This window comes from Oncorhynchus tshawytscha, linkage group LG21 (genome assembly GCF_018296145.1).
Source record: "Oncorhynchus tshawytscha isolate Ot180627B linkage group LG21, Otsh_v2.0, whole genome shotgun sequence".
Classification (NCBI taxonomy): Eukaryota; Metazoa; Chordata; class Actinopteri; order Salmoniformes; family Salmonidae; genus Oncorhynchus; species Oncorhynchus tshawytscha.
Window position 1 is genome coordinate 8,180,132 of NC_056449.1, and position 27,500 is coordinate 8,207,631.

Sequence of the window (27,500 nt, forward strand, 5' to 3'; positions counted from 1 at the left end):
TCTTTCTCTCTCTCTCTCTCTCTCTCTCTGCCTGTCACTGAGATGCATGCTTGATCAGTGGAGAAATATATTATAGGGGAGGAGGCAGTGTAGCAGTGTAGCGGCCTCTTTAATGAGTCTGTCCCTCCGTCCGCTATAATATATTCTACATCAGTGGTTCTCTACTGCTTTTGCCTTGGGACCCAAATTGAACCAGGTTGTCTCATTCGCCATCCAATATGCTTTTTTTTGTTTCCAAAAATGAAATCTGGAAAACTATGTTCAATTCTATATTGATAATAAATGTACCAATTTGTAATGTAGTCTGTGTGTAGCTGGTGGAGACGAGTCAGGCGCAGGACAGCAGATATGAGTAAATAAACGGATTTTACACAAAATACACAAATACAATACAAAATGAGGGAGCCCACAATAAACGGACCGTATTACATAAAAACAATCACTCACAAACAAACATGGGGGAACAGAGGGTTCAATAATGAACAAGTCATTGGGGTATTGAAACCAGGTGTGTGAGACAAAGACAAAACAAATGGAAAATGAAAAGTGGATTGGGGATGGCTAGAAGGCCGGTGACGTCGACTGCCGAACGCCACCCCGAACAAGGAGAGGGACCGACTTTGGCGGAAGTCGTGACACAATTATCTGACACGGGAACAACAGTCCCACCTTTTTCATTGTCATTAGTTACATTTTGCCCATAGTCTTGATGAAGAATGCTAAACTATCTGGTTTGGGACCACAACATCAACCAAATCCTTTCAATAGCGCAGCCAATCATGCTACATTGAAAATGCTGTGATTATTAAATTATTAACAAAATATATAGGTTCATTATCATTTCTACACACTTTCTACCTAGTTTTAGTCGTTTAAGTTCAGACTGGAGTATTTTTCCTTTTTAAAAAAAAATTATACAAATCTTTTTTTTTTTATTACTCGAAACCCATTCAAAAACTCCCTCGACCGAAATTTGGGTCACGACCCACCAGTTGGGAATCACTGTTCGAGATATCAATAGAACAGATCAACCGAATCAATAGATGTAGGTTGGAGAACACGTCAGCAGAATGCAATAAAGTATTCCAGTTTGTGGGGAGACACACTGTATTATAAATTTACTGATAATATTGTTGGAGAGAAAACCTTTTCTTCCACCCTCTCACCCATATAGCTCCACAGTGTTTTAGTATTCTCTTTATGCTGAGTATAAAGGACATGATTGGGAGTGTGTTAAATAACTAATTTAGAGACAAATGATTTATTCACATGGTTGGCTTTCACTCTTGTTGCTAAGATTACAGTGCTTGTCCGTTCACTAAATCTAGACCATAGTTGGTGTGAAACTGGGGTCAACCTGAATCAAACCAGAGTCAAACCAGATTGAAAGCAGTCAAATGAGAATCAAGGTAGATTTAAAAACAGAGTTAAAGGAGAGTCAATACAGATTAAAATCAGAGTCAAACCAGATTGAAAGCAGGTATCTATGCACTCCCTCTCCTGGCCCCTCCGACCCTCACACCACTGTGTACGTGTCTGTGTCACGGTCAGAACATTTATTTTATTTACATGATCATTTACATAATTATTATTTGCATGGTCATCATTAGCATACGTAACAGCATTTGCATAAAGGCCGGCACTTTGGATACAGTCTGTGAAGCTGTTTGATAATTGCAGTCTGTGTGAAGTGTGTGTAATGGTGCTGTGCGTGCAGTGTGTGTGTGTGTGGACGTGTTTAACTATTCTTGTGGGGACCAGAAGTCCCCGCGAGATTAGTAAAAAAACTAACATTTTATCAACATTTTGTTAGTCCCCATTGAGGTCAAATGCTATTTCTAGGGGGTTTAGGTTTAAGGTTAGAATTAGTGTTCGGTTTAGAATTACGTCAAGGGTTAGGGCTAGGAGCTAGGGTTAGTTTTAGGGTTAGGGTTAGAAGCTATGGTAGGTTTAGGGTTAAGATTAGGTTTTTGGGTTAAGGTTAGGGTTAATAGGATTTTGAATGGGACTGAATTGTGTGTCCCCACAAGGTTAACTGTACAAGACTGTGTGTGTGTGTGTGTGTGTGTGTGTGTGTGTGTGTGTGTGTGTGTGTGTGTGTGTGTGTGTGTGTGTGTGTGTGTGTGTGTGTGTGTGTGTGTGTGTGTGTGTGACAGATGACAGACAGGCTCTTATAAATGATACTAGGGTTAAGGAAGCAGTAGATGAACTACAGTAAACTGAACTTCCTGCAGGTAAAGAGAGTTACAGTCGTAATTGTACAATGGCAGCTAAATGGTTATGGGAACCGTTGACTTGCTTCCATTCAGCCACAAGAGCATTTGTGAGGTCATTCATGTTGGGCGATTAGGACCAACTCGCAATCGCCGTTCCAATTCATCCCAAAGGTGCTTGATGGGTTTGAGGTCAGGGCTCTGTGCAGGCCAGTTAAGTTCTTCCACACCGATCTCGACAAACCATTTCTGTATGGACCTTGCTTTGTGCACGGGGTATTGTAATGCTGAAACAAGAAAAGGCCTTCCCCAAGATTTCCTTTCAAAGGAAGTAAGGGACCTATCCCAAACCATGAAAAACAGCCCCAGACCATTATTCCTCCTCCACCAAACGTAACAGTTGGCACTATGCATTCGGGCAGGTAGCGTTCTCCTAGCATCCGCCAAACCCAGATTTGTCCGTCAGACAGCCAGATGGTGAAGTGTGATTCACTGCTCCAGAGTCAAATGGCGTTGAGCTTTACACCACTCCAGCCGACGCTTTTCATTGCTCATGGCCATGGAAACCCACTTCATGAAGCTCCCAACTAACATGACGTTGCTTTCAGAGACAATTTGGCACTCGGTAGTGAGTGTTTCAACCGAGGACAGACGTTTTTTACGCCTAAAGCATTTTAGCACTCAAAGGTCCCGTTCTGTGAGCTTGTGTGGCCTACCACTTCATGGCTGAGCCGTTGTTGCTCCTAGACATTTCCACTTCACAGAACTTACAGTTGACCGGGGCAGCTCTAGCAGGGTAGAAATTTGACAAACTGACCTGTTAGAAAGGTGGCATCCTATGACCATGCCACGTTGAAAGTCACTGAGCTCTTCAGTAAGGCCATTCTACTTACAGTGTTTGTCTATGGAGATTGCATGTTTGTGCCTTCGATTTTATGCACCTGTCAGCAACGGGTGTGGCTGAAATAGCCGAATCCACAAATTTGAAAGGGTGTCCACATACTTTTGTGTATATAGTGTACCAGTCACTCATTGCAGGCATTTTGCTGATATCATTCATTACAATAAGTAGCCAAAACGAGAGAAATGTGAAGTTTGAAATGAAATAAGTGTGCTAATATGGGTGATTGTTAATGGGACAACTGATGGCTACAACCATCAAACTAGTAGTATTAGTAGTAGTAGTAGTAGTAGTAGTAGTAGTATTTATCGTTATCGCATTTAGACAATTTGTCGCAATATTCACCTAGCTCTTTTCCATCCCTCTTCCTTCTGTCCCCTGGTTCCTCCCTGGTTCCCCCCTAGTTCTTCCCTGGTTCCTCCCTAGTTCCTCCCTGGTTCCTCTCTAGTTCCTTCCTAGTTCCCCCTAGTTCCTCCAATCCAACCCATTCCATCATTGCAGCGAGGGGAGCCCAGTGAGATCTCCATTACCTGAATGCCTCTCTCTCTCTCTCTCTCTCTGATGGCTGCGTGACACTGGGGTTCACAGCTAACTGATCCTTAATGTGATAGTGACTGACTGGGGATGGATAAAACCACCTCTCTCTAACTGGGAAATGGTTGCGCTTCTGTCAGGTGTATTGGTTAACTATAATGGGGTTTCACAACTGTGTCGGCTCAACACTTTAGCACATTAAATGGAGGTTTGTGTGTGTGTGCACCCGTGCTGCCTGCCTTTCATGTGTGTGTGTGTGTGTGTGTGTGTGTGTGTGTGTGTGTGTGTGTGTGTGTGTGTGTGTGTGTGTGTGTGTGTGTGTGTGTGTGTGTGAGAACGGGTTGGCCACCTGCAGTGAGGAGATGTGGTAGAAACAGCAGTAGGGATGTCTCTCTGTACACCCGTATGAACCAGGGAACAGCTGTTGCTCTACTAATGCTGCCTCTCTCTCTCTCTCTCTGGTCTCTACTAATACTGCCTAGCTCTCACTGGTCTCTACTAATACTACCTAGCTCCCTCTGGTCTCTACTAATACTGCCTAGCTCTCTCTGGTCTCTACTAATACTGCCTAACTCTCTCTGGTCTCTACTAATACTACCTAGCTCTCTCTGGTCTCTACTAATACTGCCTAGCTCTCTCTGGTCTCTACTAATACTGCCTAACTCTCTCTGGTCTCTACTAATACTGCCTAGCTCTCACTGGTCTCTACTAATACTACCTAGCTCTCTCTGGTCTCTACTAATACTGCCTAGCTCTCTCTGGTCTCTACTAATACTGCCTAGCTCTCTCTGGTCTCTACTAATACTGCCTAACTCTCTCTGATCTCTACTAATACTACCTAGCTCTGTCTGGTCTCTACTAATACTACCTAGCTCTCTCTGGTCTCTACTAATACCACCTAGCTCTCTCTGGTCTCTACTAATACTGCCTAGCTCTCTCTGGTCTCTACTAATACTACCTAGCTCTCTCTGGTCTCTACTAATACTGCCTAGCTCTCTCTGGTCTCTACTAATACTGCCTAACTCTCTCTGGTCTCTACTAATACTACCTAGCTCTCTCTGGTCTCTACGAATACTACCTAGCTCTCTCTGGTCTCAACTAATACTGCCTAGCTCTCTCTGGTCTCTACTAACACTGCCTAGCTCTCTCTGGTCTCTACTAATACTGCCTAACTCTCTATGGTCTCTACTAATACTACCTAGCTCTCTCTGGTCTCTACTAATACCACCTAGCTCTCTCTGGTTTCTAGTAATACTGCCTAGCTCTCTCTGTTCTCTACTAATGCTGCCTCTCTTTCTGTTCTCTACTAATACTGTCTAGCTCTCTCTGGTCTCTAGTAATACTGCCTAGCTTTCTCTGGTCTCTACTAATACTGTCTAGCACACTCTGGTCTCTACTAATAACATCTAGCTCTCTCTGGTCTCTAGTAATACCATCTAGCTCTCTCTGGTCTCTATTAATACTACCTAGCTTTCTCTGGTCTCCACTTATTACTGTCTAGCTCTCTCTGGTCTCTATTAATACTGCCTAGCTTTCTCTGATCTCTACTTAATACTGTCTAGATCTCTCTGGTCTCTGAGAATGCTACCTAACATACAGTGCCTTCAGCAAGTATTCATACCCCTTGACTTATTCCACACTCAGTTGTGTTACAGCCTCAATTCAAAATGGATTAAATTTATTTTTGTTCTCGCATATCTAAGCACAATACCCCTTAATGACAAAGTGAAAACATGTTTTTAGAAATGTTTGCTAATTTAGTATTCACACCCCTTTAACTATGACACTCCACATTTAGCTCAGATTCGTCCAATTTCCTTTGATCATCCTTGAGATTTCACGACAGCTTGATTGGAGTCCACCTGTGGGCCAATTCAATTCTTAGGACATGATTTAGAAATAAACGTACCTCTCTACAGTACATTCGGAAAGTATTCAGACCCCTTCACCCCCACATTTTGTTATGTTACTGCCTTATTCAAAAATAGATTCCATTTTTTCCTTCATCTACACACAATTCCCCATAATGACATAGCAAAAATCTTTTTTTAGAAAAACTATTTCAATCTTGGTTTCATCAGACTAGAGAATCTTGTTTCTCATGGTCTGAGAGTCCTTTAGGTCCTTTTTGGCAAACTCCAAGCGGGTTGTCATGTGCCTTTTACTGAGGAGTGGCTTCCGTCCAGCCACTCTACCATAAAGGCTTGATTGGTGGAGTGCTGCAGAGATGGTTATCATTCTGGAAGGTTCTCCCATCTCCACAGAGGAACTTTGGAGCTCTGTCAGAGTGACCATTGAATTCTTGGTCCCCTCCCTGACCAAGGCCCTTCTCCCTCGATTGCTCATTTTGGCCGGGCGGCCAGTTTGGCCGGGCGAGTCCGGGTGGTTCCAAACATCTTCCATTTAAGAATGATGGAGGCCACTGTGTTCTTTGGAATCTTCAATCCTGCAGAAATGTTTTGGTACCCTTCCCCAGATCTGTGCCTCGACACAATCCTGTAGAAATGTTTTGGTATCCTTCCCCAGATCTGTGCCTCGACACAATCCTGTAGAAATGTTTTGGTATCCTTCCCCAGATCTGTGCCTCGACACAATCCTGTAGAAATGTTTTGGTACCCTTCCCCAGATCTGTGCCTCGACACAATCCTGTAGAAATGTTTTGGTATCCTTCCCCAGATCTGTGCCTCGACACAATCCTGTAGAAATGTTTTGGTATCCTTCCCCAGATCTGTGCCTCGACACAATCCTGTAGAAATGTTTTGGTATCCTTCCCCAGATCTGTGCCTCGACACAATCCTGTAGAAATGTTTTGGTATCCTTCCCCAGATCTGTGCCTCGACACAATCCTGTCTCGGAGCTCTAGGGACAATTCCTACAACATCATGGATTGTTTTTTTCTCTGACTTTGCACTGTCAACTGTGGGACCTTATATAGACAGTTGTGTGCCTTTCCAAACAATGTCCATTCAATTGAATTTACCACAGGTGGACTCCAATCAAGTTGTAGAATCATCTCAAGGATGATCAATGGAAACAGGATGCACCTGACCTCAATTTCGAGTCTCATATACTTATTTTGGGTCTGAATACTTATGTAAATAAGGGATTTCTGTTTGTTTTTTTATTATACATTTGCAAACATTTCTAAAAAACTGTTTTCTCTTTGTCATTATGGGGTATTGTGTGTAGATTGATCAGGAAAAACATTTATTTAATACATTTTAGAATAAGGCTGTAACGTAACAAAATGTGGAAAAAGTCAATGGGTCTGAATACTTTCCAAGTGCCCTGTATAAAAGGCCTCACTGTTGACAGTGGATGTCAGAGCAGAAACTACACCATGAAGTCTAAGAAACTGTCCGTAGATCTCCGAGATAGAATTGTGAGTTATACAGTTGAAGTCGGAAGTTTACATACACTTAGGTTGGAGTCATTAAAACTTGTTTTTCAACCACTCCACACATTTCTTGTTAACAAACTATAGTTTTGGCAAGTCGGTTAGGACATCTACTTTGTGCATGACACCATACATTTTTCCAACACTTGTTTACAGACAGATTATTTCACTTATAATTCACTGTATCAGTATTCCAGTGGGTCAGAAGTTTACATACACTAAATTGACTGTGCCTTTAAACAGCTTGGAAAATTCCAGAAAATTATGTCATGATAGGCTAATTGACATCATTTGAGTAAATTGGAGGTGTACCTGTTGATGTATTTCAAGGCCTACCTTCAAACTCAGTGCCAGTTTGCTTGACATCATGGGAAAATCAAAAGAAATCAGCCAAAACCTCAGAAAAAACAATTGTAGACCTCTACAAGTCTGGTTCATCCTTGGGAGCAATTTCCAAACCCCTGAAGGTACCATGTTGATCTGTACAAACAATAGGACGCAAGTATAAACACCCTGGAACCACGCAGCTGTCATACCCCTCAGGAAGGAGGTGCGTTCTGTCTCCTAGAGATGAACGTACTTTGGTGCGGAAAGTACAAATCAATCCCAGAACAACAGCAAAGGACCTTGTGAAGATGCTGGAGGAAACAGGTACAAAAGTATCTGTATCCACAGTAAAACGAGTCCTATATCAACATAACCTGAAAGGCCGCTCAGCAAGGAAGAAAGCCGCCATAAAAAAAAGCCAGACTACAGTTTGCAACTGCACATGGGGACAAAGATCGTACTTTTTGGAGAAATCACAAAAGCCAGGAGATTGATTTATTCAAGCAGGGAGTCCCATTGAGACCAGGGTCTCTTTTGCAAGGGAGCCCTGCATGACAAACACAAAGGTGTAGTGGGTTCACACTCAAAAAGATGTCGCATAAAGCTTACTTCATTATTTATTTCATCAATTTTGAATTCAGGCTGTAACACAACAATATGTGGAACAAGTCATGGGGTATGAATACATTGTGAACTCACTCTATCTCTTTCTGTTCTCCACTAATAGTGCCTAGCTTTCTCTGATCTCCTCTAATACTGCCTAGCTTTCTCTGTTCTTCACTAATACTGCCTAGCTTTCTCTGATCTCCTCTAATACTGCCTAGCTTTCTCTGTTCTTCACTAATACTGCCTAGCTTTCTCTGATCTCCACTAATACTGCCTAGCTTTCTCTGATCTCCTCTAATACTGCCTAGCTTTCTCTGATCTCCACTAATACTGCCTAGCTTTCTCTGATCTCCACTAATACTGCCTAGCTTTCTCTGATCTCCACTAATACTGCCTAGATTTCTCTGATCTCCACAAATAGTGCCTAGCTTTCTCTGATCTCCACTAATAGTGTCTAGCTTTCTCTGATCTTCAATAATACTGCCTAGCTTTCTCTGATCTCCACTTATAGTGCCTAGCTTTCTCTGATCTCCACTAATACTGCCTAGCTTTCTCTGATCTCCACTAATACTGCCTAGCTTTCTCTGATCTCCACTAATAGTGCCTAGCTTTCTCTGATCTCCACTAATAGTGCCTAGCTTTCTCTGATCTCCACAAATAGTGCCTAGCTTTCTCTGATCTCCACTAATAGTGCCTAGCTTTCTCTGATCTCCACTAATACTGCCTAGCTTTCTCTGATCTCCACTAATAGTGTCTAGCTTTCTCTGATCTCTACTAATAGTGCCTAGCTTTCTCTGATCACCACTAATAGTGCCTAGCTTTCTCTGATCTCCACTAATAGTGCCTAGCTTTCTCTGATCTCCACTAATACTGCCTTTCTTTCCAGTGGTGTAAAGTACTTAAGTAAAAATACTTTAAAGTACTACTTAAGTAGTTTTTTGGGGTATCTCGAGTTTACTATTTATATTTCTGGCAACTTTTATCTTTACTTAACTACATTCCAAAAAATACTCCATACATTTTCCCTGACACCCAAAAGTACTTGTTACATTTTCAATGCTTAGCAGGACATGAAAATGGTCCAATTCACACACTTCTCAAGAGAACATCCCTGGTCATCCTTACTGTCTCTGATCTGATGGACTCACTAAACACAAATGCTTTGTTTGTAAATTATGTCTGAGTGTTGGCATGCGCCCCTGACTATCCGTACATTTTAAAAACAAGAAAATTGTGCCGTCTGGTTTGCATAATATAAGTAATTTCAAATTATTTATACTTTTACTTTTGATACTTATGTATATTTAAAATCAAATACTTTTAGACTTTTACTCAAGTAGTATTTTACTGGATGACTTTAGTGATTTTCTGTTAAGATGTCTTTACTTTTTTCTCAAGTATGACGATTGGGCAGTGGTGGAAAAAGTACATCATTGTCATATTGAGTAAAAGTAAAGATACTTTAGTAGAAAATTGCTCAAGTAAAAGTGAAAGTCACCCAGTAAAATACTACTTGAGTAAAAGTCTAGAAGTATTTGGTTTTAAGTATACTTAAAACCTCTTGAGCTTACTTGAGACGCAGACGTCTCACCTAGAGCTCTAGAAATGCACATGCGCGACGCTATATGCTAATGGTATTAGTTAAAACGCAAACGTTCATTAAAATACACATGTTTGGTATTAAAATAAAGCTACAGTCATTGTGAATCTAGCCACCGTTTCAGATTTTTAAAATGCTTTTCGGCGAAAGCATGAGAAGCTATTATCTGATAGCATGCAACACCCCAAAAGACCCGTAGGGCATGTAAACAAAAGAATTAGCATAGTCGGCGCTACACAAACCGCACAATAAAATATAAAACATTAATTACCTTTGACCATCTTCTTTCTTTGCACACCTTGATGTCCCATAATCAATACTGGGTCTTTTTTTGGATTAAATCGGTCCATATATAGCCTAGATATCGATCTATGAAGACTGTGTGGAAAACGGAAAAAAAGAGCGTTTCATAACGTAACGTCATTTTTAAAAGTTAAAAATTCGACGATAAACTTTTACAAAACACTTCGAAATACCTTTCTAATGCAACTTTAGGTATAACTACACGTTAATAAGCTATAAAAATCATCAGGAGGCGATGTAAATTCGATAGCCTGCCGTGTGGAAAAATGTCCGGAGAAAAAGGCAGACAATGCCTCGGGTCGGTGGTCGGAGAGAATCGGTTCCCTATGGGCGGATCTACCAAGAATCAATTCAGATTCAAATGAGGAGACTCTATAGATCCTGTGGTAGCTGTAGGTACTGCAAGCTTGGCCAAATATATTACGGTTCACCTTTAACAATTCATGGGAGTGGCGCATGGATACTTTTTTCCATCTCCAGTGATCAGATTTTCCTGCGCTTTTCGATGAAACAGACGTTCTGTTATAGTCACAGCCGTGATTTAAACAGTTTTGGAAACGTCTGAGTGTTTTCTATCCACACATACTAATCATATGCATATACTATATTCCTGGCCTGAGTAGCAGGACGCCAAAATGTTGCGCGATTTTTAACAGAATTTCAGAAAAAGTAGGGGGAAGCTTAAAAGTTAAAAGTGAATGTAATTGCTAAAATATACTTAAGTATCAAAAGTAAAAGTATAAATCGTTTCAAATTCCTTATATTAAGCAAACCAGATGGCACGATTGTCTTGTTTTTTAAATTTATGGATAGCCAGGGGCACACTCCAACACTCAGACATAATTTACAAACGAAGCATGTGTTTAGTGAGTCTGCCAGATCAGAGGCAGTAGGGATGACCAGGGATGTTCTCTTGATACGTGTGTTAATTGGATAATGTTCCTGTCCTGCTAAGCAATCGAAATGTAACGAGTACTTTTGGGTGTGTTAGGTTCTTATTTTTCAGAGAAAATAACTCACGGACACCAGAGAAGCTTTAACCAAGTTGAATTCTTCCCAAAGGTTCTGTACAGCTCTAATCAGACAGCAAAACATGTCTCACTTCACAGTTATATATATCCTACTTAAAACACTCCTCCTTCTCCAATCCTTACAGTTTATGGCTCTACAGGAAGCTAATAAAGAGGGTAACAAAGATAACACACCTTTATTACTGCCTTAAGAGTATCTGTCCTCACCTCCTGACCTCAACCCCTCTTTCATCTAATACACAGATGTCCATTGGTTTTTCTTCAGAGAACCATTAACTTCTGACATAACCCTGTCTCTTTCCTTTCCTATCATTCATTTACTATCTCAATGATCAAAATTGAGCCGATTCCAACAGGGAAAATGTATGGAGTAAAAACTTACATTATTCTCTTTAGGAATGTAGTGGAGTAAAAGTTGTCAAAAATATATATATAGTAAAGTACAGATACCCCAAAGAAAGACTTAAGTAGTACTTTACACCACTGCAATTTGGTACTTTTTCCACTACTGTAGCTTTCTCTGGTCTTTACTAATACTGCCTAAGCTTTCTCTGGTCTCCACCAATACTGCCTAGCTTTCTCTGGTCTCCACCAATACTGCCTAGTTTTCTCTGGTCTCCACCAATACTGCCTAGCTTTCTCTGGTCTCCACCAATACTGCCTAGCTTTCTCTGGTCTCCACCAATACTGCCTAGCTTTCTCTGGTCTCCACCAATACTGCCTAGCTTTCTCTGGTCTCCACCAATACTGCCTAGCTTTCTCTCTCTCGCTGCTGCTGTGTTCAATGAGAAGTGGATCATGAAAGCCAGGAGATTGATTTATTTAAGCAGTCCAATTAAGACCAGGGTCTCATTTGCAAAGGAGCCCTGCAGGTCAAGACAAGCTGCAAGTACACATTAAACGATACAGACACAAATACTTCATCAGGGCGGGAGCATAGAAAACACACACAAAAAAATACAAAAACACAATTATTTAAAAATATATATATAATCCTCCACCAATAATCTAAACTGCCCAAAAGGCACTGATGCATCCAACTGTTGGGTATTCTGAAGATTGTTCCATAAAAGGTGTAAAATAAAATAAAAGCTGTTTTATCTAAATCTGTAGTGACCACAGCAACGGGAGGCAGGGGTGCTGAGAGTGTTGCAGGACCCCCTGATAAATCACAATTAGAACAGAATTATTATTTTTTTTTAAAGTAAGTGCACTAGGCCTTTATTACACCGGAACGCCCTCTGGGAAATTGGATAGAGATTAGGCAGGAGAGAGATTGGGGGGTAGGAGAGAGAGAGAGAGAAGTGAAAGTAGAGTGATGGAAGGAAGATTAAAAGGGTAATGGATGAACGGAGGATGAAAGAGAAAAAAGAGGGGGAAGGGTAGAGGGAAATGAGGTGAAACGAGTGAATTTGAGAGAGAGAGGGAGAGGCGGAGAGGGAGAGGGGATGAGAGCGAAGCAAGCGTTCGGTTGCATATAACGCCAGGTTTAGTGTGTGTGTTGTGTTGTGTGTGTGTGTCGGCATGTCAAACAGCAGAGGTGTGATGTGTCATAATGGAGCAGGAACGCTAAGCTCTGCCACTGAAATGAAAAGTATACAGAGGTGAAGCTTCGACACACACACACACACACACACATACAGTATACACACACACACACGGCTCAGGGAATGGCTCAGACACCTTCTGATTGGGACCAAAGAGCATCCTCTGTGATCACCCCAGAATATTTAATGTAATAACAATGTCTTTCACATTCTTTATTCTTTCTTTCTTTCATTTTTCCCCCTCTCTCTCTCTCCTCCTGCTCTCTCCCTCTCTCCTTCCCTCTGCTTCCCTGGACCCAGGGAAAGGTAAATGGTTGCTGTGTGCTCCACGCATTGCCTTTTGTCTTTTCTTTTAACCATTGTGTCAAGTCCTCCATTTTACCCGCAGTCACACGCCTCTTCAGCTGTCTGGGGAGTGACAGACAGACAGCAGAAAGCCTGGGAGTGAGCTCTGCTCTTTAGCTATAACACAGCATTACACACTGGTGCTCACGCACAGAGTCGCCACGGGCCGTTTTTATCTCCATGCTGCATCTGTGTTTCTGTTTCTGCTCTCAAAAGACGTTAAACGCGATATATGAGGCGTTTGTAAATATAGACGCAGGGCCACTGTACTCTGCAGCTTGTGTGACAGTATGCTTAAGGCCTCTACTCAGTCTGGTGGCGCTGAAGCGGTACAGATTCGGCGGTAGAATTTTAAAGGTAATTTCCGATTGAGCCGACATACACAACGTTTACCGTGTATGAAGTCAACGCTAAAGCGGGAACATTGTCTTTCAATTTCAATGCGCTGGAAAGCTGAACTTCTGCGATGTGCAGTCACAACGCACACAATTCTCTACGCTGGACAGGAACCGAGTATTATTGACCCAAAGTGTGTGAGCACACAATTAAGCAGGGAGACGGGGCTGGTAATGGACTCATAATCAGAGTGGACCACTGTGATAAACGCTGAGTGTCCCTAGGTGTGTGTGTGTTTGATTCACATCTGCACCTGTGGCTCTGCACGGCTCCCCTGCAGGCCCCTCAGCATGGTTCCACTCCCCAGCACTCTCTCCTTCATCTGACATTCTTTCTTTATCACTTTGTCCATTGTTTCTTGGATTCCCACTCTGCACTGTACTCTGGGATGATTCTCTGTTGATGGTGTGTGTGTGTACATGATGTGTGGATGACAGGTGTTGTATTTCATCCCCATCCCACTATCAGTATATTGTGTTACTCAATCCACAAATGTACAAAAAAACAGAAATACCTTATTTACTTAAGTATTCAGACCCTTTTGCTATGAGACTTGAAATTGAGCTCAGGTGCATCCTGTTTCCATTGATCATCCTTGAGATGTTTCTACAACTTGATTGGAGTCTACCTGTGGTAAATTCAATTGATTGGACATGATTTGGAAAGGCACACATCTGTCTATATAAAAGGTCCCACAGTTGACAGTGCATGTCAGAGCAAAAACCAAGCCATGAGTTCGAAGGAATTGTCCCTAGAGCTCCTAGACAGGATTGGTACCAAAACAGGAAGGGTACCAAAACATTTCTGCAGCATTGAAGGTCCCCAAGAATACAGTGGCCTCCATCATTTTTAAATGGAAAAAATTTGGAACCTCATCCTAGAGCTGGCCGCCCGGCCAAACTGAGAAATCGGGTGAGAAGGGCCTTGGTAAGGGAGGTGAGCAAGTACGCGATGGTCACTCTGACAGAGCTCTAGAGTTCCTCTGTGGAGATGGGAGAACCTTCCAGAAGAACAACCACCTCTGCAGCATTCCACCAATCAGGCCTTTATGGTAGAGTGGCCAGACGGAAGCCTAAAAGGCACGACAGCCCTCTTGGAGTTCGCCAAAATGCACCTAAAGACTCTCAGACCATGAGAAACAAGATTCTCTGGTCTGATGAAACCAAGATTTAACTCTTTAGCCTGAATGTCAAGTGTCACATATGAAGGAAACCTGGCACCATCCCTATAGTGAAGCATGGTGGTGGCAGCATCATGCTGTAGGGGTGTATTTCAGCGGCAGGGACTGGGAGACTAGTCAGGATTGAGGCAAGATGAACGGAGCAAAGTACAGAGAGATCCTTGATGAAAGCCTGCTCCAGAGCGCTCAGGACATGGATCACGCAGGATTTGATTTGATTTGATTTGACATCAGACTGGGGGAACGGTTCACCTTCCAACAGGACAACGACCCTAAGCACACAGCAAAGACAATGCAGGAGTAGCTTCGGGACAAGTCCCTGAATATCCTTGAGTAGCCCATCCAGAGCCTGGACTTGAACCCAATCGAACATCTCTGGAGAGACGACGCTCCCCATCCAACCTGACAGAGCTTGAGAGGATCTGGAGAGAAGAATGGGAGAAACTCCCCAAATACAGGTGTGCCAAGCTTGTAGCGTCATACCCAAGAAGACTCCAGGCTGTAATCGGTGCCAAAGGGGCTTCAACAAAGTACTGAGTAAAGGGTCTGAATACGTATGTAAATGTGATATATATCTTTTATATATATATATATATATATATATATATAAATTTGCAAACATTCTTAAAACCTGTGTTTGCTTTGTCATTAAGGGGTATTGTGTGTAGATTGATTAGGGGGAACAATTTAAACCATTTTTGAATAAGGCTGTAACTTAACAAAAGGTGGAAGAAGTCAAGGTGTCTGAATTTCATAGTAGTAGAAAGTGGAAACGTCTGTCTGCTGTCCCATGCCTTTCACCAACATTCATCATGTCAAAATATACAGATGCTATTCTAACGTATTTAATTACCTGCCATATACATATACATGTGAATATGACACGTATTCATGTCTCATACGATATCTTCTATCCCTTCTATAGGGACTTTGCCTATGTGGCGAGAGACAAAAACACACGGGTGTTGAAATGCCATGTGTTTCGATGTGATACCCCTGCAGAAGCCATAGCAACGAGTCTCCACGAAATCTGTTCCAAGGTGAGTGGGCATTCTCACAGAAATGTTCTGTCCTTTAAATTCAAGTCAAGGGAGTAGAAAGAAGTACACACCTCATTTTGGTCAAATTGCAATCCTGCTTACAGTATGTGTACCCGCCACCAATATCACCATTGGATCTGCCCTGGGGCGGGCGGTTGTGAGGTTGAGGGGAGGGTGGGGGAGTGTTTTAACCCCACTCAGGGTTAAGGAAGTGCCCTGACAGGCGTAACCTACGTTCGTTATGCACATGGAGACTAGACCAGTTTCACTGTTCTAGACACTGACAGCTTCGACGGCCTGTAAGGCTTTAACAAGCCTGTTTAGACCTGTAGGCTTTAGACCTTGAAAAGGACAATTCACTCAGCAAAATAAAGGTAGTCTCCTTGTCTGTTGTTTGTGATCTGCTTTCTGACAAGAGAGATGGTGACCCACTTTGGAAAAAAGCTCTACATCTTGTCTCAGTGTTTCTCAGCTATTACTCAATACGTTGTTGGCCTGGCAGTCCCATACAGAAGTAAATTAATAATCCCAAACAGTCACTCATTGTGCGCTAGTAAATAAGTCCTACACTCCACATTGTCTATTTAAAACAATTCCTACTGCAGTGTGAAAACTTATTGACCTCAGCCACTGTTGGTGTGCAGTGTTTGTGTGTGTGTGTGTGTGTGTGTGTGTGTGTGTGTGTGTGTGTGTGTGTGTGTGTGTGCGTGCCTGCCTGCCTGTGTACATACATACGTGTGTGTGTGTGTTTGTTCCCCTGTGAGAAGAGAGTTGCAGACTCACCATAGACTTTGATTAATGACACCTACAATTAATCAACTATCTCGAAGGGAGTGCAGCACATTGCAGCGCCCGTAAGGCTGCTCTGATCTGCTCTGCAGTATAAGACCACGGAGAGATCGAGAAGAGAAACGGAGAGAGATTCATTCATTAGGAAATATGTCTACATTTTAGTTCAAAGAACACAATGCCTTGTGCTTCTTTCTGAGTTTGAAGTTTAAACGTTTTGAATTTCTTTGTTTCACATTACCATCGTATCCCCCCTCTTTTACCCCTCTCTTCCCCCGTCTGACTCTCCCTCTCTCCCCCACTCCTCTCTACCTCCAGATTATGGCTGAGAGGAAGAGTGCGAAGGCTGCTGCCTGCAGCTCATCCCAAACAGGCTCCGATGTTCCTCTCCAGGGTAAGGGGCTTGGTGACACACACACACACACACACACACACAGGTACTATTCATTAATCGTGTTCTGTTTACAGAATTGGAGTGGAGCGTTATAACTTGATTTGTTTCACCCTCTGTGTGTATTTCATGAGTGTTTCACTGCAAATGAAAAAAGGCCCCGTATGAATCCAGAACTGAATGCAAACACTTGTTAATGAAAAAGCTGTACTTGGTTCACTTAAGCCTGAATTATGCTGACAACAGTACAACATCTCATGACACATTACCAAAAGTACTAAACCAATTATTATAGATAATAAAATAACAATTCATCCCATAACTTCAGCTTTTGTGTCAGGATCTGCTGACTGCAGGGGAAAAACTTTTATTCTGTGCATGGAGTAAAAATCATGGATGGGCTCTGAGCTCACAGGAGCAGCTCACCTCATTAAAAGCCAATTAGTGTTGAGTCGTAGCCAGCCCTAACGCTCAGCAACCCCCTGTTGAGAGATCAAAGCGCTCATTGGACGAACATCGCTCACTCGCTACTCGCTACCACGACCAAACCGCCTGTGCACTCCACTATCAGATCCCTCCACTGTCTCTCACCTCCGTTCATTCCATCCCTTGTTTCTCCCCGACCCTCAGGCAGAGTGTAATAGGAAGTAGACGAACTCCTGTTCTGTCCTTTATCCGGGGTGTTGGTCTTTAAACTCTTCTCTGTGTTAGGATGGACAGAGGGATAGAAGACTTCCCGCCCTTCAGGCCGCCCTGTAAATACACTTTGTTTTTGAGCCGAGTGTTTATCGAAACAGCCCCTCTGAAGCTCTGCACACTTGTATGAATGACCATCTTCAGTTGTTTTTTCATATGACCTAATTAGATGCAACAGCATCTGAAATATTCAAATATTCACACAAGAATCTGTTTATTTTTGTATTTTAGACTAACAAGCCTGTTTGGACATGTCTTTGCCTGAGTCTGCTTGGACATCCTTTGTAGTGTGTGTGTGTGTGTGTGTGTGTGTGTGTGTGTGTGTGTGTGTGTGTGTATGTGTGTGTGTGTGTGCATCTTTTGTGTCTGATGTGTGTATTCTCCCACAGAGTTTCCCGTCCCAAAGACTGAGCTGGTGCAGAAGTTCAATGTGAACTACCTGGGGATGACGTCTGTGTCTCGCCCCATAGGTAAGAGAAGTAAGGACGCTACATATACAGCCGTACCTAACGACCTGAATTGTTCCGTTAATCATGGTCCATACACCTGTACACATACTGGAGCAGTGAAGGCTCCTCAGAGGAGCAAGGAGATGACCAAAAAATCTAAATAGTGAAACATTACAGTTATCCTTTTTAGATTAAACTATACTAAATATATTCACGTCATCAAATAATTTATTAAAACACACTGTTTTGCTATGAAGGTCTACGGTAGCTTCAACAGCACTTTGTAGGGTAGTACCATGGTGTAGCCGGAGGACAGCTAGCTTCCGTCCTCTTCTGGGTACATTGACTTCAATACAAAACCTAGGAGGTTCCTGGTTTTCACCCCCTTCCATAGACTTACACAGTAATTCTGACAACTTACGGAGGATGTCCTCCAACCTATCAGAGCTCTTGCAGCAGGAACTGACATGTTGTCTACCCAATCAAAGGATCAGATAATGAATCTAGTACTGAAAGAATAAGATATAGCTAGCTAGACTGCAGTGCATACAATGTGGTGAGTAGTTGACTGAAAGATACAGACAATAGCTGAACAGTTTTGAGCAAATTAAATTGTTAAAAAATGAAAGAGAAGCAAGAGAGAGAGGGAGAGAGAAAGCTAGCTATATTTCTCGTAGTATTTTTTTCACTTGCTTAGCTAGTTTATGCATCTAGCCAGTTTATCCTACTCAAACACCCTGCTCAAACAGAGAGGGGTGCTATGTTAGCTTGCTGGCTATTGCTATCCCACACAGAAACTCTTACAAGTCAAAGTAAGCTTTTGGTTTTATTAATTTATTGCCACCGGGGCCCACCGGTGTAACTGCTAAACTGCTTTCTGACTGTACACTGCATGATTGTAGCGGGTTTACTAACACGTTAATTCTAGTTGCTATATTGACTATGACATTAGCTAATATGGGGACAAAGACGTAGGCTGTGTGTAGTTGTTAGCGATTATGATATGAAGGTTTGGCTTGGAAAGTTTTTTTGCCTGGTCACAGACAGCTGATGTGTTGTGAGCTGAAGTCCACAAGTGAAGGGAAAAGGTGAGAGGAGGAGAGCGCGTTGATGCGAGAAGGAATACAACGAGCAAGTGATCATGCTGTTTGTATGTGGCTGCTATGAAAGTGAACTGTGTTTGCATGTGATCAGAGGTGTATTCCTACTGCCAAATTCTGTTTAAAAACGGAACGAAATGGGGCTAAATATACTTGAATTTGTCCAATAGAAACTCTTGTTGGCAATTGTTGGACTAATGATTACATCCTATATCAGCTAGATGCAGTCAAAAGTGTGCAAGGCGGTATCCAATGAGTCACTCTCTGTCACCTTGATTATTTAAACATTTTCTCTCGACCTGCGCACCTATGTTGTAAAATTTCATTCATAGGCTAAATTGTAACAACCTCATGATGGGTACAGGGAAAATGTGAGTATCGTGTTGTAGTCTAAATCTATCAATGTTATATTGAACTCATCTTAAACGGCACCGACCGCCACTCTACTGGAGTTAGAAAACAAACTCAGGTTTCACCACCTCTCTCTCTTTCCTCCCACTCTCCCTCTCCATCCCCCCCCTCTCTCCAGGTATGGACATCATCAACGGGGCTATAGAGAGCCTGGTGTCCTCCACAGGAAAAGAGGACTGGACCCCTGTCATACTGAGTGTGGCTGACGCCACCGTGGCTGTCATCAAGGAGAAGGCAAGTAGCAGATTTTCTTCCCGTAGCTGTGGATTATCTCTGAATCGCTTTACCACATTCATTCATTTGTTATCCATTTGGCAACCGCATGTGAAACAACAGATTCACATCTCATCCGTCTGGACTGAAACCTACTGTAGATATTGATTTCATCTTAACCAACCTGGCTTTTCTTGCTTTGACCCATTGCCCTCATCATGACAAAAAACATGTCTTCATTTCTACCTGAATATTCCCTATATTCTATAACCATTGGTCCCCTGGACAGGAAGAGGAGGAGGAAGTGCTGGTGGAGTGCCGTGTGCGTTTCCTGTCCTTCATGGGAGTGGGCCGGGACATCCACACCTTTGCTTTCGTCATGGACTCTGGGAACCAGCACTTCCAGTGCCACGTGTTCTGGTGTGACCCCAACGCTGGCAGTGTGTCTGAGGCCGTGCAGGCTGCTTGCGTGGTGAGACTCCTACTCATACCTACTGTGTGTACACACATACTGTATATATACATTGTCTGCTTATCCTCTTTACCTCGTTCTTGCGTTTAGGGTTGAACCAGGAAGTGGACATGAAGCTAGAGGTAGTGTTAGGGTTGTGATTGGTTTAAGGTTGTGGTTGAGGCTACGGTTAGGGTTGAACCAAGACGTGGACATGAAGCTAGAGTTAGTGTTAGGGTTGTGGTTTAGTTAGACTCTGATGTACTTTCCTCTCCCCCCCTTCCTCCTCTTCCTCAGCTGCGGTATCAGAAGTGTCTGGTGGCACGCCCCCCCTCTCAGAGAGCTGGCTCCTCCTCCCCACCCCCCGACTCGGTGACGCGCCGGGTGACCACCAGCGTGAAGCGTGGCGTCCAGTCTCTCATAGACACTCTGAAAACAAAGAAAACGCCCTCAGAACTGCCTCAGCAATGACGGACAGCTCACTGACCACACCCCCTACCACAGCCCCTGGCTTTGTCACTCACACTGTCGCCACAACTACGACCTACAACCACTCCTAACCAATACCAGCCATGGTAACCAACGATGTACATATATGTTAACTTAACACCACTGGGCAGACCAAAGGAGGAATGGATCTGGAAATCTGCAGAAGAAGAAGAGGAAGGCCAAGATACAGCAGAATGATGTGCGGTTAATATGGGTCGTCACTAGTGGAACTTTCCATTGAGCTTTGAACTCTGCTGTGTCATAGCGAGACTTGCCTACTTTAGCCAGGCCACAGCTGTCCTCACCGGGCACTGCCTCGTCTTGTGGAGTATTATTACTACTGAGCTGTATGGAGTATTAAGCCGGTGTCACACAAAGCATTCTGGATACAATTTATGTTTCTTGCAACAAAGTTGCACCTAGGTTGCCCAGGGGGTCACCCCCGAAATTTTGGGGGGCCTGCAACTTAGTTGCATTGCATCGCAAGATAGAAATGAATCCTATTTCACGCAACTGACTGTATGCAGTGTCCAATCAGTGAGCAGGATTTTTTTTTTTTACATGACTCGTCATATCGTTCCGTACGGAACTCTGACCCAGTTGTCATGTCAACACAGCTGTAAGTGTTGCTGCAAACCACAACAAAAGAGACATGCCAAATGTCAGAAAAAATGTGTCTAGTCATGGTTTATGTACATGCTCTGGCAGTCAATAAATGTCATTTTAAAAGTGAACCCAGACCTTTATCTGTCCAGTTTCAACTGAAATTGGCCAACATGAACTGCGCTAGCTAGGTTAGCTCGTTGCTAGCTTAGTTAGCTAGTTAGCTTGGTAAAACATAGCCCTTGATCATGACTCTCATTACATTCTACATACGAGTTATTGGATGAAGGCGTCTTCTCTACGGGGGAGTTTTGTTAAAAGAGCCCCGATGCTCAATCTGAACATTAACACGAGTCGCTTGCGGTACAGTTTTGGAGGTGTATGGAACTTATCTTTCATATCATCGAGAAATAATAGATAAAACAAAAAGGTTCATTTGATACACACCTTGCTAGGGTTCCGACACGGCCACATCTCCATGTTACTGCGTTTGTTTAACGAAAACAGACAAGAGGCGACCACCTGTGCTAATTAGCTATCTAGCGTGCTCCAAACACCTGTGTGTAAGGGTAACTCTGGAAGTGTAGTTTAGTCAGATGGAGGCACCCAAAGCTGAATGGATCTGTGTAAAACTGCTACAGTAAGTGTATCTTTTTTTTTATTTGAAGAATTCTTTCTCGTCTGATGAAAGATAAGGGCCACATGTTTTGAAAGCCTTGGTCATTGACGTGTCTAAACACAGCGTCGGGATTGTCGTCAACGTGAGCCAGTCGTGGGCGAAGCGAAAGACTGAAAACTGTAGGGAGAACAAATCATTTATGAAACCATGATGTGATGTATAACAGGATTGGATGTTGCATGCGATTTAAATTGCGTCCAAATTGCTTCCTGTGACGCGGGCTTTAAACTAATACTGAGGCACACTGGACATACCTGAGAAAAATAACCAATCCCTATTGAGTGCTGGCTTTGTTGCATCAGGAAGCCCACACTGAATGTGTGTTTGTTTATCTACGCTTTTTATTTTTAAACTCGTTGTACACAGTGAGAGCAGCCCTGTTCCCATCGCAGTGCCAAACTGAGGAGCATTCCAGAACGACACACACACGTCTCCTTAAGACGTCTGTCTCGTTGACATGGTAAAAGCCGATCGCTACGGACAAGGCCACTGACCAAACACCGCCATCCAGCTCTTCTACCCGACCTGGCAACCTTTGAGCACCAGACTCCAATAGAGACGTGTCATGTGACAGACTATACAGCCATGACGTCCTAACAGAGACGGGGAGTGTACATGGGAACCAATGTATTCCATCCCATCTGGCTCACATAACGGACTGAACCGATGTCTCCCTTGAGGAGGGGTGCTCAGATTGTACTATAATTATTGTAAAGTAATGATTGTACCCCAGGTTGGAGATGAGAGGTGAGAGGGAGGAATGGGGTGGTGTTGGTATTTCATGTGTTTGTAATCTGAATGTGAGGGGGGAGAGAGAAAGATGGATCATCGTTGGAGAGAGAGATTACAGAGGAGGGTGTCATTATGGAGATAGGTGCTCTGCACAAAGGTCTAACTCTACCAGACTATCTAATCCTGTCCCCACTCACAAACACACACACACACATTCACCCAACTATGGAGAGCTGACCGCCCACTGTCTCCTTTAGGACCCAGGTACACCTCTCTACACTCTAACTCAACTCTGTGAATGCAATCCACTCCAACGTTAAAAACATATGTGAAAATAGTGTGATTCATGTGCTCTGTTCTTCACTCATCTCTACACCATGTAATTGTGATCTGTTGTGAAAATAAATGCAATACCAAAACAAGGGAAGGTCTTGAAAGTGCAGGTTTATTTTCTCATGTAATGGGTCAAGTCATTGAAGTCATGAAATCACATATTTGGTCATTGGCACTACTGTAAAAATATACAATTACTGTATACTTGAGACTATGGCATACTTGTTTTATGACACATACGAAAAGTATTCAAGTGAAATGACTTTAAAGGTGCTTTATTGTTTTTGCTTTAAAACTGTAATAGTGACAGCACTATGGACACTGTGTGTGAATGTAACTTGCATGTGTGTGTATATATATATATATATATATGTATGTGTGTGTGTATTTATATGTGTATGTGTGTATATGTATGTGTGTGTGTGTATATATATATATATATATATATGTATGTGTGTGTGTATTTATATGTGTATGTGTGTATATGTATGTGTGTGTGTGTATATATATATATATATATATATGTATGTGTGTGTGTATTTATATGTGTATGTGTGTATATATATATATGTATGTGTGTGTGTAACATGTATTCTATATTTCAGTGTATGGTAGTGTGTTTTTTGTCTTCAGTATTTGAGGGTGTATTTGCCTGAAGTATTGTCCTGTGTGCCGTGTCAGAGCCAGGGGCGAGGGTGTTTGACGACAGGCTTTTCGTTGACACTACCAGAGGACTTGATCAGGGGCACCTGGGGGGGTGAGGTCTTCCACTGGTAGTAAGGCAGGGTGGGGTTGGACCTCTGGGGGCGGAGGGAGGTTCCGTATCTGTCTGGCCGGGGGAGTACCCAGGGAACAGGACCGGGGGCAGGGTGAGGGCCACGGGCGCAGCACCTCCTGACGTCCCTTAGGGGGCCAGGGTGGACCAGTGGGGTGAAGGGGGCTGTGGTGAGAGGGGCAGCAGGGGGGTTGGGGTCTGTGGCGGTAGGCGAGTGGCGGTTGTTGTATGCGGCTGCAGTGTTGATGAGGCAGGTCTGATTCTTCCTGGAGAGGCTGGAGGCGGGGTTAGGGGCGGAGTAAGGGGAGGTGTAGGAGGTACTGTTGGAGAGGGAGGGCTTGGGAGGGCGTCGGCGAGCAGGCTTGGCTTTACCTAGAGGACAGAGAAAGAGGAAGAGGGGGATTGTGGAGTGTGAGAGAGGAATGAGGCGAAAGGAAGAGATGGAGAAGAGAGAGTGAGATAGCTCGAGGGCCTTTGGACTAGTACGACACAGAAAGAGCAGTTGAGTATGCATGTGTTAGGAGTGAAACTGTGTGTGTGAATGAACTGACCTCGTTGCGACAGACCTCCATCGGTCGACCCCACCGTAGTGGCGGAGCTACTACCCTTGGTCTCACGGTTAAGGAACTCCATGACTCTGGATTGGCTGCTGGCGGTGGCGTGTGGGCGTGTATGAGCTGAGCGGGCGTGATTGATTGGTGCCTGGTGGGTCTGTCGGCCACGCCTCTCCTTCCTGGTTGGATTGTTGGAATCGATCCCATCCAATAGGCCCGTGGCTGCTGCCCTGGCAAGCACTTCCTGTGCAGACTCGATCTCTTCCAGGTCGGGCTGTCAGGAAAGGAATATGGAGAGAGTAAGGAGGAGATACTGGAACAAGTTTAAACCATGTGATCATTTTACGGCAAAAGAGGTTGGATATACAGTACTTTGTAATGCAAACAGAGTCTATGCAATGTAAAGATGAGTGTTTTATGAGTGTCAAGTAATCTGTCAATAGTACTTTAGAGGAGAGAGGAGAGCAGAGAAGAGAGGAGAGGAGAAGAGAGCAGAGAAGAGAGGAGAGGAGAAGAGAGCAGAGGAGAGGAGAAGAGAGAGGAGAAGAGAGCAGAGGAGAGGAGAAGAGAGAGGAGAAGAGAGCAGAGGAGAGGAGAAGAGAGAGGAGAAGAGAGCAGAGGAGAGGAGAAGAGAGCGGAGAAGAGAGCAGAGGAGAGGAGAAGAGAGCAGAGGAGAGCAGAGGAGAAGAGAGAGAGCAGAGGAGAGCAGAGGAGAAGAGAGGAGAGAGAGGAGAAGAGAGAGAGGAGAAGAGAGCAGAGGAGAGCGGAGGAGAGGAGAAGAGAGGAGAGGAGAGCAGAGGGAGAGAGGAGAGCAGAGAGGAGAAGAAAGGAGAGAGAGGAGAGGAGAAGAGAGCAGAGGAGAGGAGAAGAGAGCAGAGGAGGAGAAAAGGAGAGAAGAGAGCAGAGGAGAAGGAGAAGAGAGAGAGGAGAGAGAAGAGAGCGCAGAGGAGAGGAGAAGAGAGAGGAGAAGAGAGCAGAGGAGAAGGGAGAAGAGAGAGAGAGAAGAGAGCAGAGGAGAAGAGAGCAGAAGAGAGAAGGAGAGGAGAAGAGAGCAGAGGAGAGGAAAAGAGAGCAGAGGAGAGGAGAAGTGAGCAGAGGAGAGGAGAAGTGAGAGGAGAAGAGAGCAGAGGAGAGGAGAAGAGAGCAGAGGAGAGGAGAAGAGCAGAGGAGAGGAGAAGTGAGAGGAGAAGAGAGCAGAGGAGAGGAGAAGAGAGAGGAGAAGAGAGCAGAGGAGAGGAGAAGAGAGAGGAGAAGAGAGCAGAGGAGAGGAGAAGAGAGAAGAGAGCAGAGGAGAGGAGAAGAGAGAGGAGAAGAGAGCAGAGGAGAGGAGAAGAGAGCAGAGAGAAGAGAGCAGAGGAGAGGAGAAGTGAGAGGAGAAGAGAGCAGAGGAGAGGAGAAGAGAGCAGAGGAGAGGAGAAGAGAGCAGAGGAGAGGAGAAGAGAGCAGAGGAGAGAGAGAAGAGGAGAGGAGAAGAGAGAGAGGAGAGAGAGAAGAGAGCAGAGGAGAGAGCAGAGGAGAGAAGAGAGCAGAGGAGAGGAGAGAAGAGAGCAGAGGAGAGGAGAAGAGAGCAGAGGAGAAGAGAAGAGAGAGGAGAAGAGAGAGGGGAGCAGAGGAGAGAAGAAGAGAGAGCAGAGGAGAGAAGAAGAGAGAGAGAAGAGAGCAGAGGAGAGGAGAGAGCAGAGGAGAGAAGAGAGCAGAGGAGAGAAGAGAGCAGAGGAGAGAAGAGAGCGCAGAGGAGAGAAGAAGAGAGAGGAGAAGAGAGCAGAGGAGAGGAGAAGAGAGCGCAGAGGAGAGGAGAAGAGAGCGGAGAAGAGAGCAGAGGAGAGGAGAAGAGAGCGGAGAAGAGAGCAGAGGAGAGCAGAGGAGAGAAGAGAGCAGAGGAGAGAAGAGAGCAGAGAGGAGAAGAGAGCAGAGGAGAGAAGAGAGCAGAGGAGAGAAGAGAGCAGAGAGGAGAAGAGACAGCAGGTGACCCTGAAGCAGGAAGAAAGGACATGGTGCCTCCCTCTCCTCTCTGCAATCTTCTCCTCTGCTCTGCTCTGCAAGAGGAGATAGACAGCAAGAGGAGAGAAGGCAGCAAGAGGAGATGAGATGAGAGGAGAGCAGAGCAGAGGAGAGGAGAAGACAGCAAGAGGAGAGAAGACAGCAAGAGGAGAGAAGGCAGCAAGAGGAGATGAGAGCAGAGGAGAGAAGACAGCAAGAGGAGATGAGAGCAGAGGAGAGAAGACAGCAAGAGGAGAGAAGGCAGCAAGAGGAGATGAGATGAGAGGAGAGCAGAGCAGAGGAGAGGAGAAGACAGCAAGAGGAGAGAAGACAGCAAGAGGAGAGAAGACAGCAAGAGGAGAGAAGACAGCAAGAGGAGAGAAGGCAGCAAGAGGAGATGAGAGCAGAGGAGAGAAGACAGCAAGAGGAGAGAAGGCAGCAAGAGGAGATGAGAGCAGAGGAGAGGAGAGCAGAGACGAGAGCAAGAGGAGAGCAGAGGACAAGACAGCAAGAGGAGAGCAGAGAAGAGAGCAAGAGGAGAGCAGAGCAGAGAAGAGAGCAGAGGACAAGACAGCAAGAGGAGAGCAGAGGAGAAGAGAGCAGAGGACAAGACAGCAAGAGGAGAGAAGAGAGCAGAGAAGAGAGCAGAGCAGAGCAGAGTAGAGAGCAGAGGACAAGACAGCAAGAGGAGAGCAGAGGAGAAGAGAGCAGAGGACAGGAGAGCAGAGAAGAGAGCAAGAGGAGAGCAGAGCAGAGAGGATAAGAGAGCAGAGGAGAAGAGAGGGGAGCAGAGGAGAAGAGAGCAGAGGAGAAGAGAGGAGAGACAGCAAGAGGAGAGGAGAGCAGAGGAGAAGAGAGGAGTGCAGAGGAGAGCAGAGAAGAGAGGAGAGCAGAGGAGGAGGAGACAGCAAGAGGAGAGCAGAGGAGAGGACAGCAGAGGAGAAGAGAGGAGAGACAGCAAGAGGAGAGCAGAGGAGAGCAGAGGAGAGAGGAGAGCAGAGGAGGAGGAGACAGCAAGAGGAGAGCAGAGGAGAGGAGAGCAGAGGAGAAGAGAGGAGGAGACAGCAAGAGGAGAGCAGAGGAGAGCAGAGGAGAAGACAGCAAGAGCAGAGCAGAGGAGAAGAGAGCAGAGAGGAGAGGGAGGCACCATGTCCTTTCTTCCTGCTGCAGGGTCACCTGCTGTCACAGCACCTACCCACACAGCTCTACTCTCCCCACCAACTGAATAATTCACACTTACTGAGAGAAAGGAAGGGTGTGTGGTGTATTTGAGTGTTTGTGTGTGTGTGTGTGTACATTTGAGTTGTTTTGCAGATGTGTACGGGAGGGTCTTTTGGGGTTGCACAGACTGTGTTGATGCTAACTCACACAGACAGGGGGCGCTGAATTATTCAACAGATTCTCTCCCTCCCCCTCTCCTCCTTTACCTCCCTCT

General features: G+C 44.3%; 2 protein-coding genes across 8 annotated transcripts in view; one reads left to right on the top strand and one right to left on the bottom strand.

The window, feature by feature from the left end:
* LOC112220827 (amyloid-beta A4 precursor protein-binding family B member 2) overlaps nucleotides 1-22,845 on the top strand; it is a 45,780-nt gene extending 22,935 nt beyond the window's left edge. For 2 of the 5 annotated variants that reach the window (XM_024382723.2, XM_024382725.2), the window contains exons 8-14: nucleotides 12,760-12,765; nucleotides 15,306-15,420; nucleotides 16,528-16,603; nucleotides 17,686-17,775; nucleotides 19,375-19,490; nucleotides 19,759-19,941; nucleotides 20,218-22,845. In XM_024382723.2, the coding sequence (XP_024238491.2) occupies nucleotides 12,760-12,765; nucleotides 15,306-15,420; nucleotides 16,528-16,603; nucleotides 17,686-17,775; nucleotides 19,375-19,490; nucleotides 19,759-19,941; nucleotides 20,218-20,391 (760 nt within the window). In that variant the 3' untranslated portion in view covers nucleotides 20,392-22,845. The remainder of the gene's footprint in view (nucleotides 1-12,759; nucleotides 12,766-15,305; nucleotides 15,421-16,527; nucleotides 16,604-17,685; nucleotides 17,776-19,374; nucleotides 19,491-19,758; nucleotides 19,942-20,217) is intronic. The other 3 variants (XM_024382728.2, XM_024382727.2, XM_024382729.2) reach the window with 3 other exon arrangements.
* Nucleotides 22,846-23,273: 428 nt separating this feature from the next.
* Nucleotides 23,274-27,500, bottom strand: part of LOC112220507 (putative methyltransferase NSUN7) — a 38,244-nt gene continuing 34,017 nt past the window's right edge. For 2 of the 3 annotated variants that reach the window (XM_042303038.1, XM_042303039.1), the window contains 2 exons: nucleotides 24,083-24,359; nucleotides 23,274-23,903 (listed from right to left, as the gene is read on the bottom strand). In XM_042303038.1, coding sequence (XP_042158972.1) covers nucleotides 23,434-23,903; nucleotides 24,083-24,359 — 747 coding nt within the window. In that variant the 3' untranslated portion in view covers nucleotides 23,274-23,433. The remainder of the gene's footprint in view (nucleotides 23,904-24,082; nucleotides 24,360-27,500) is intronic. The other variant, XM_042303040.1, reaches the window with a different exon arrangement.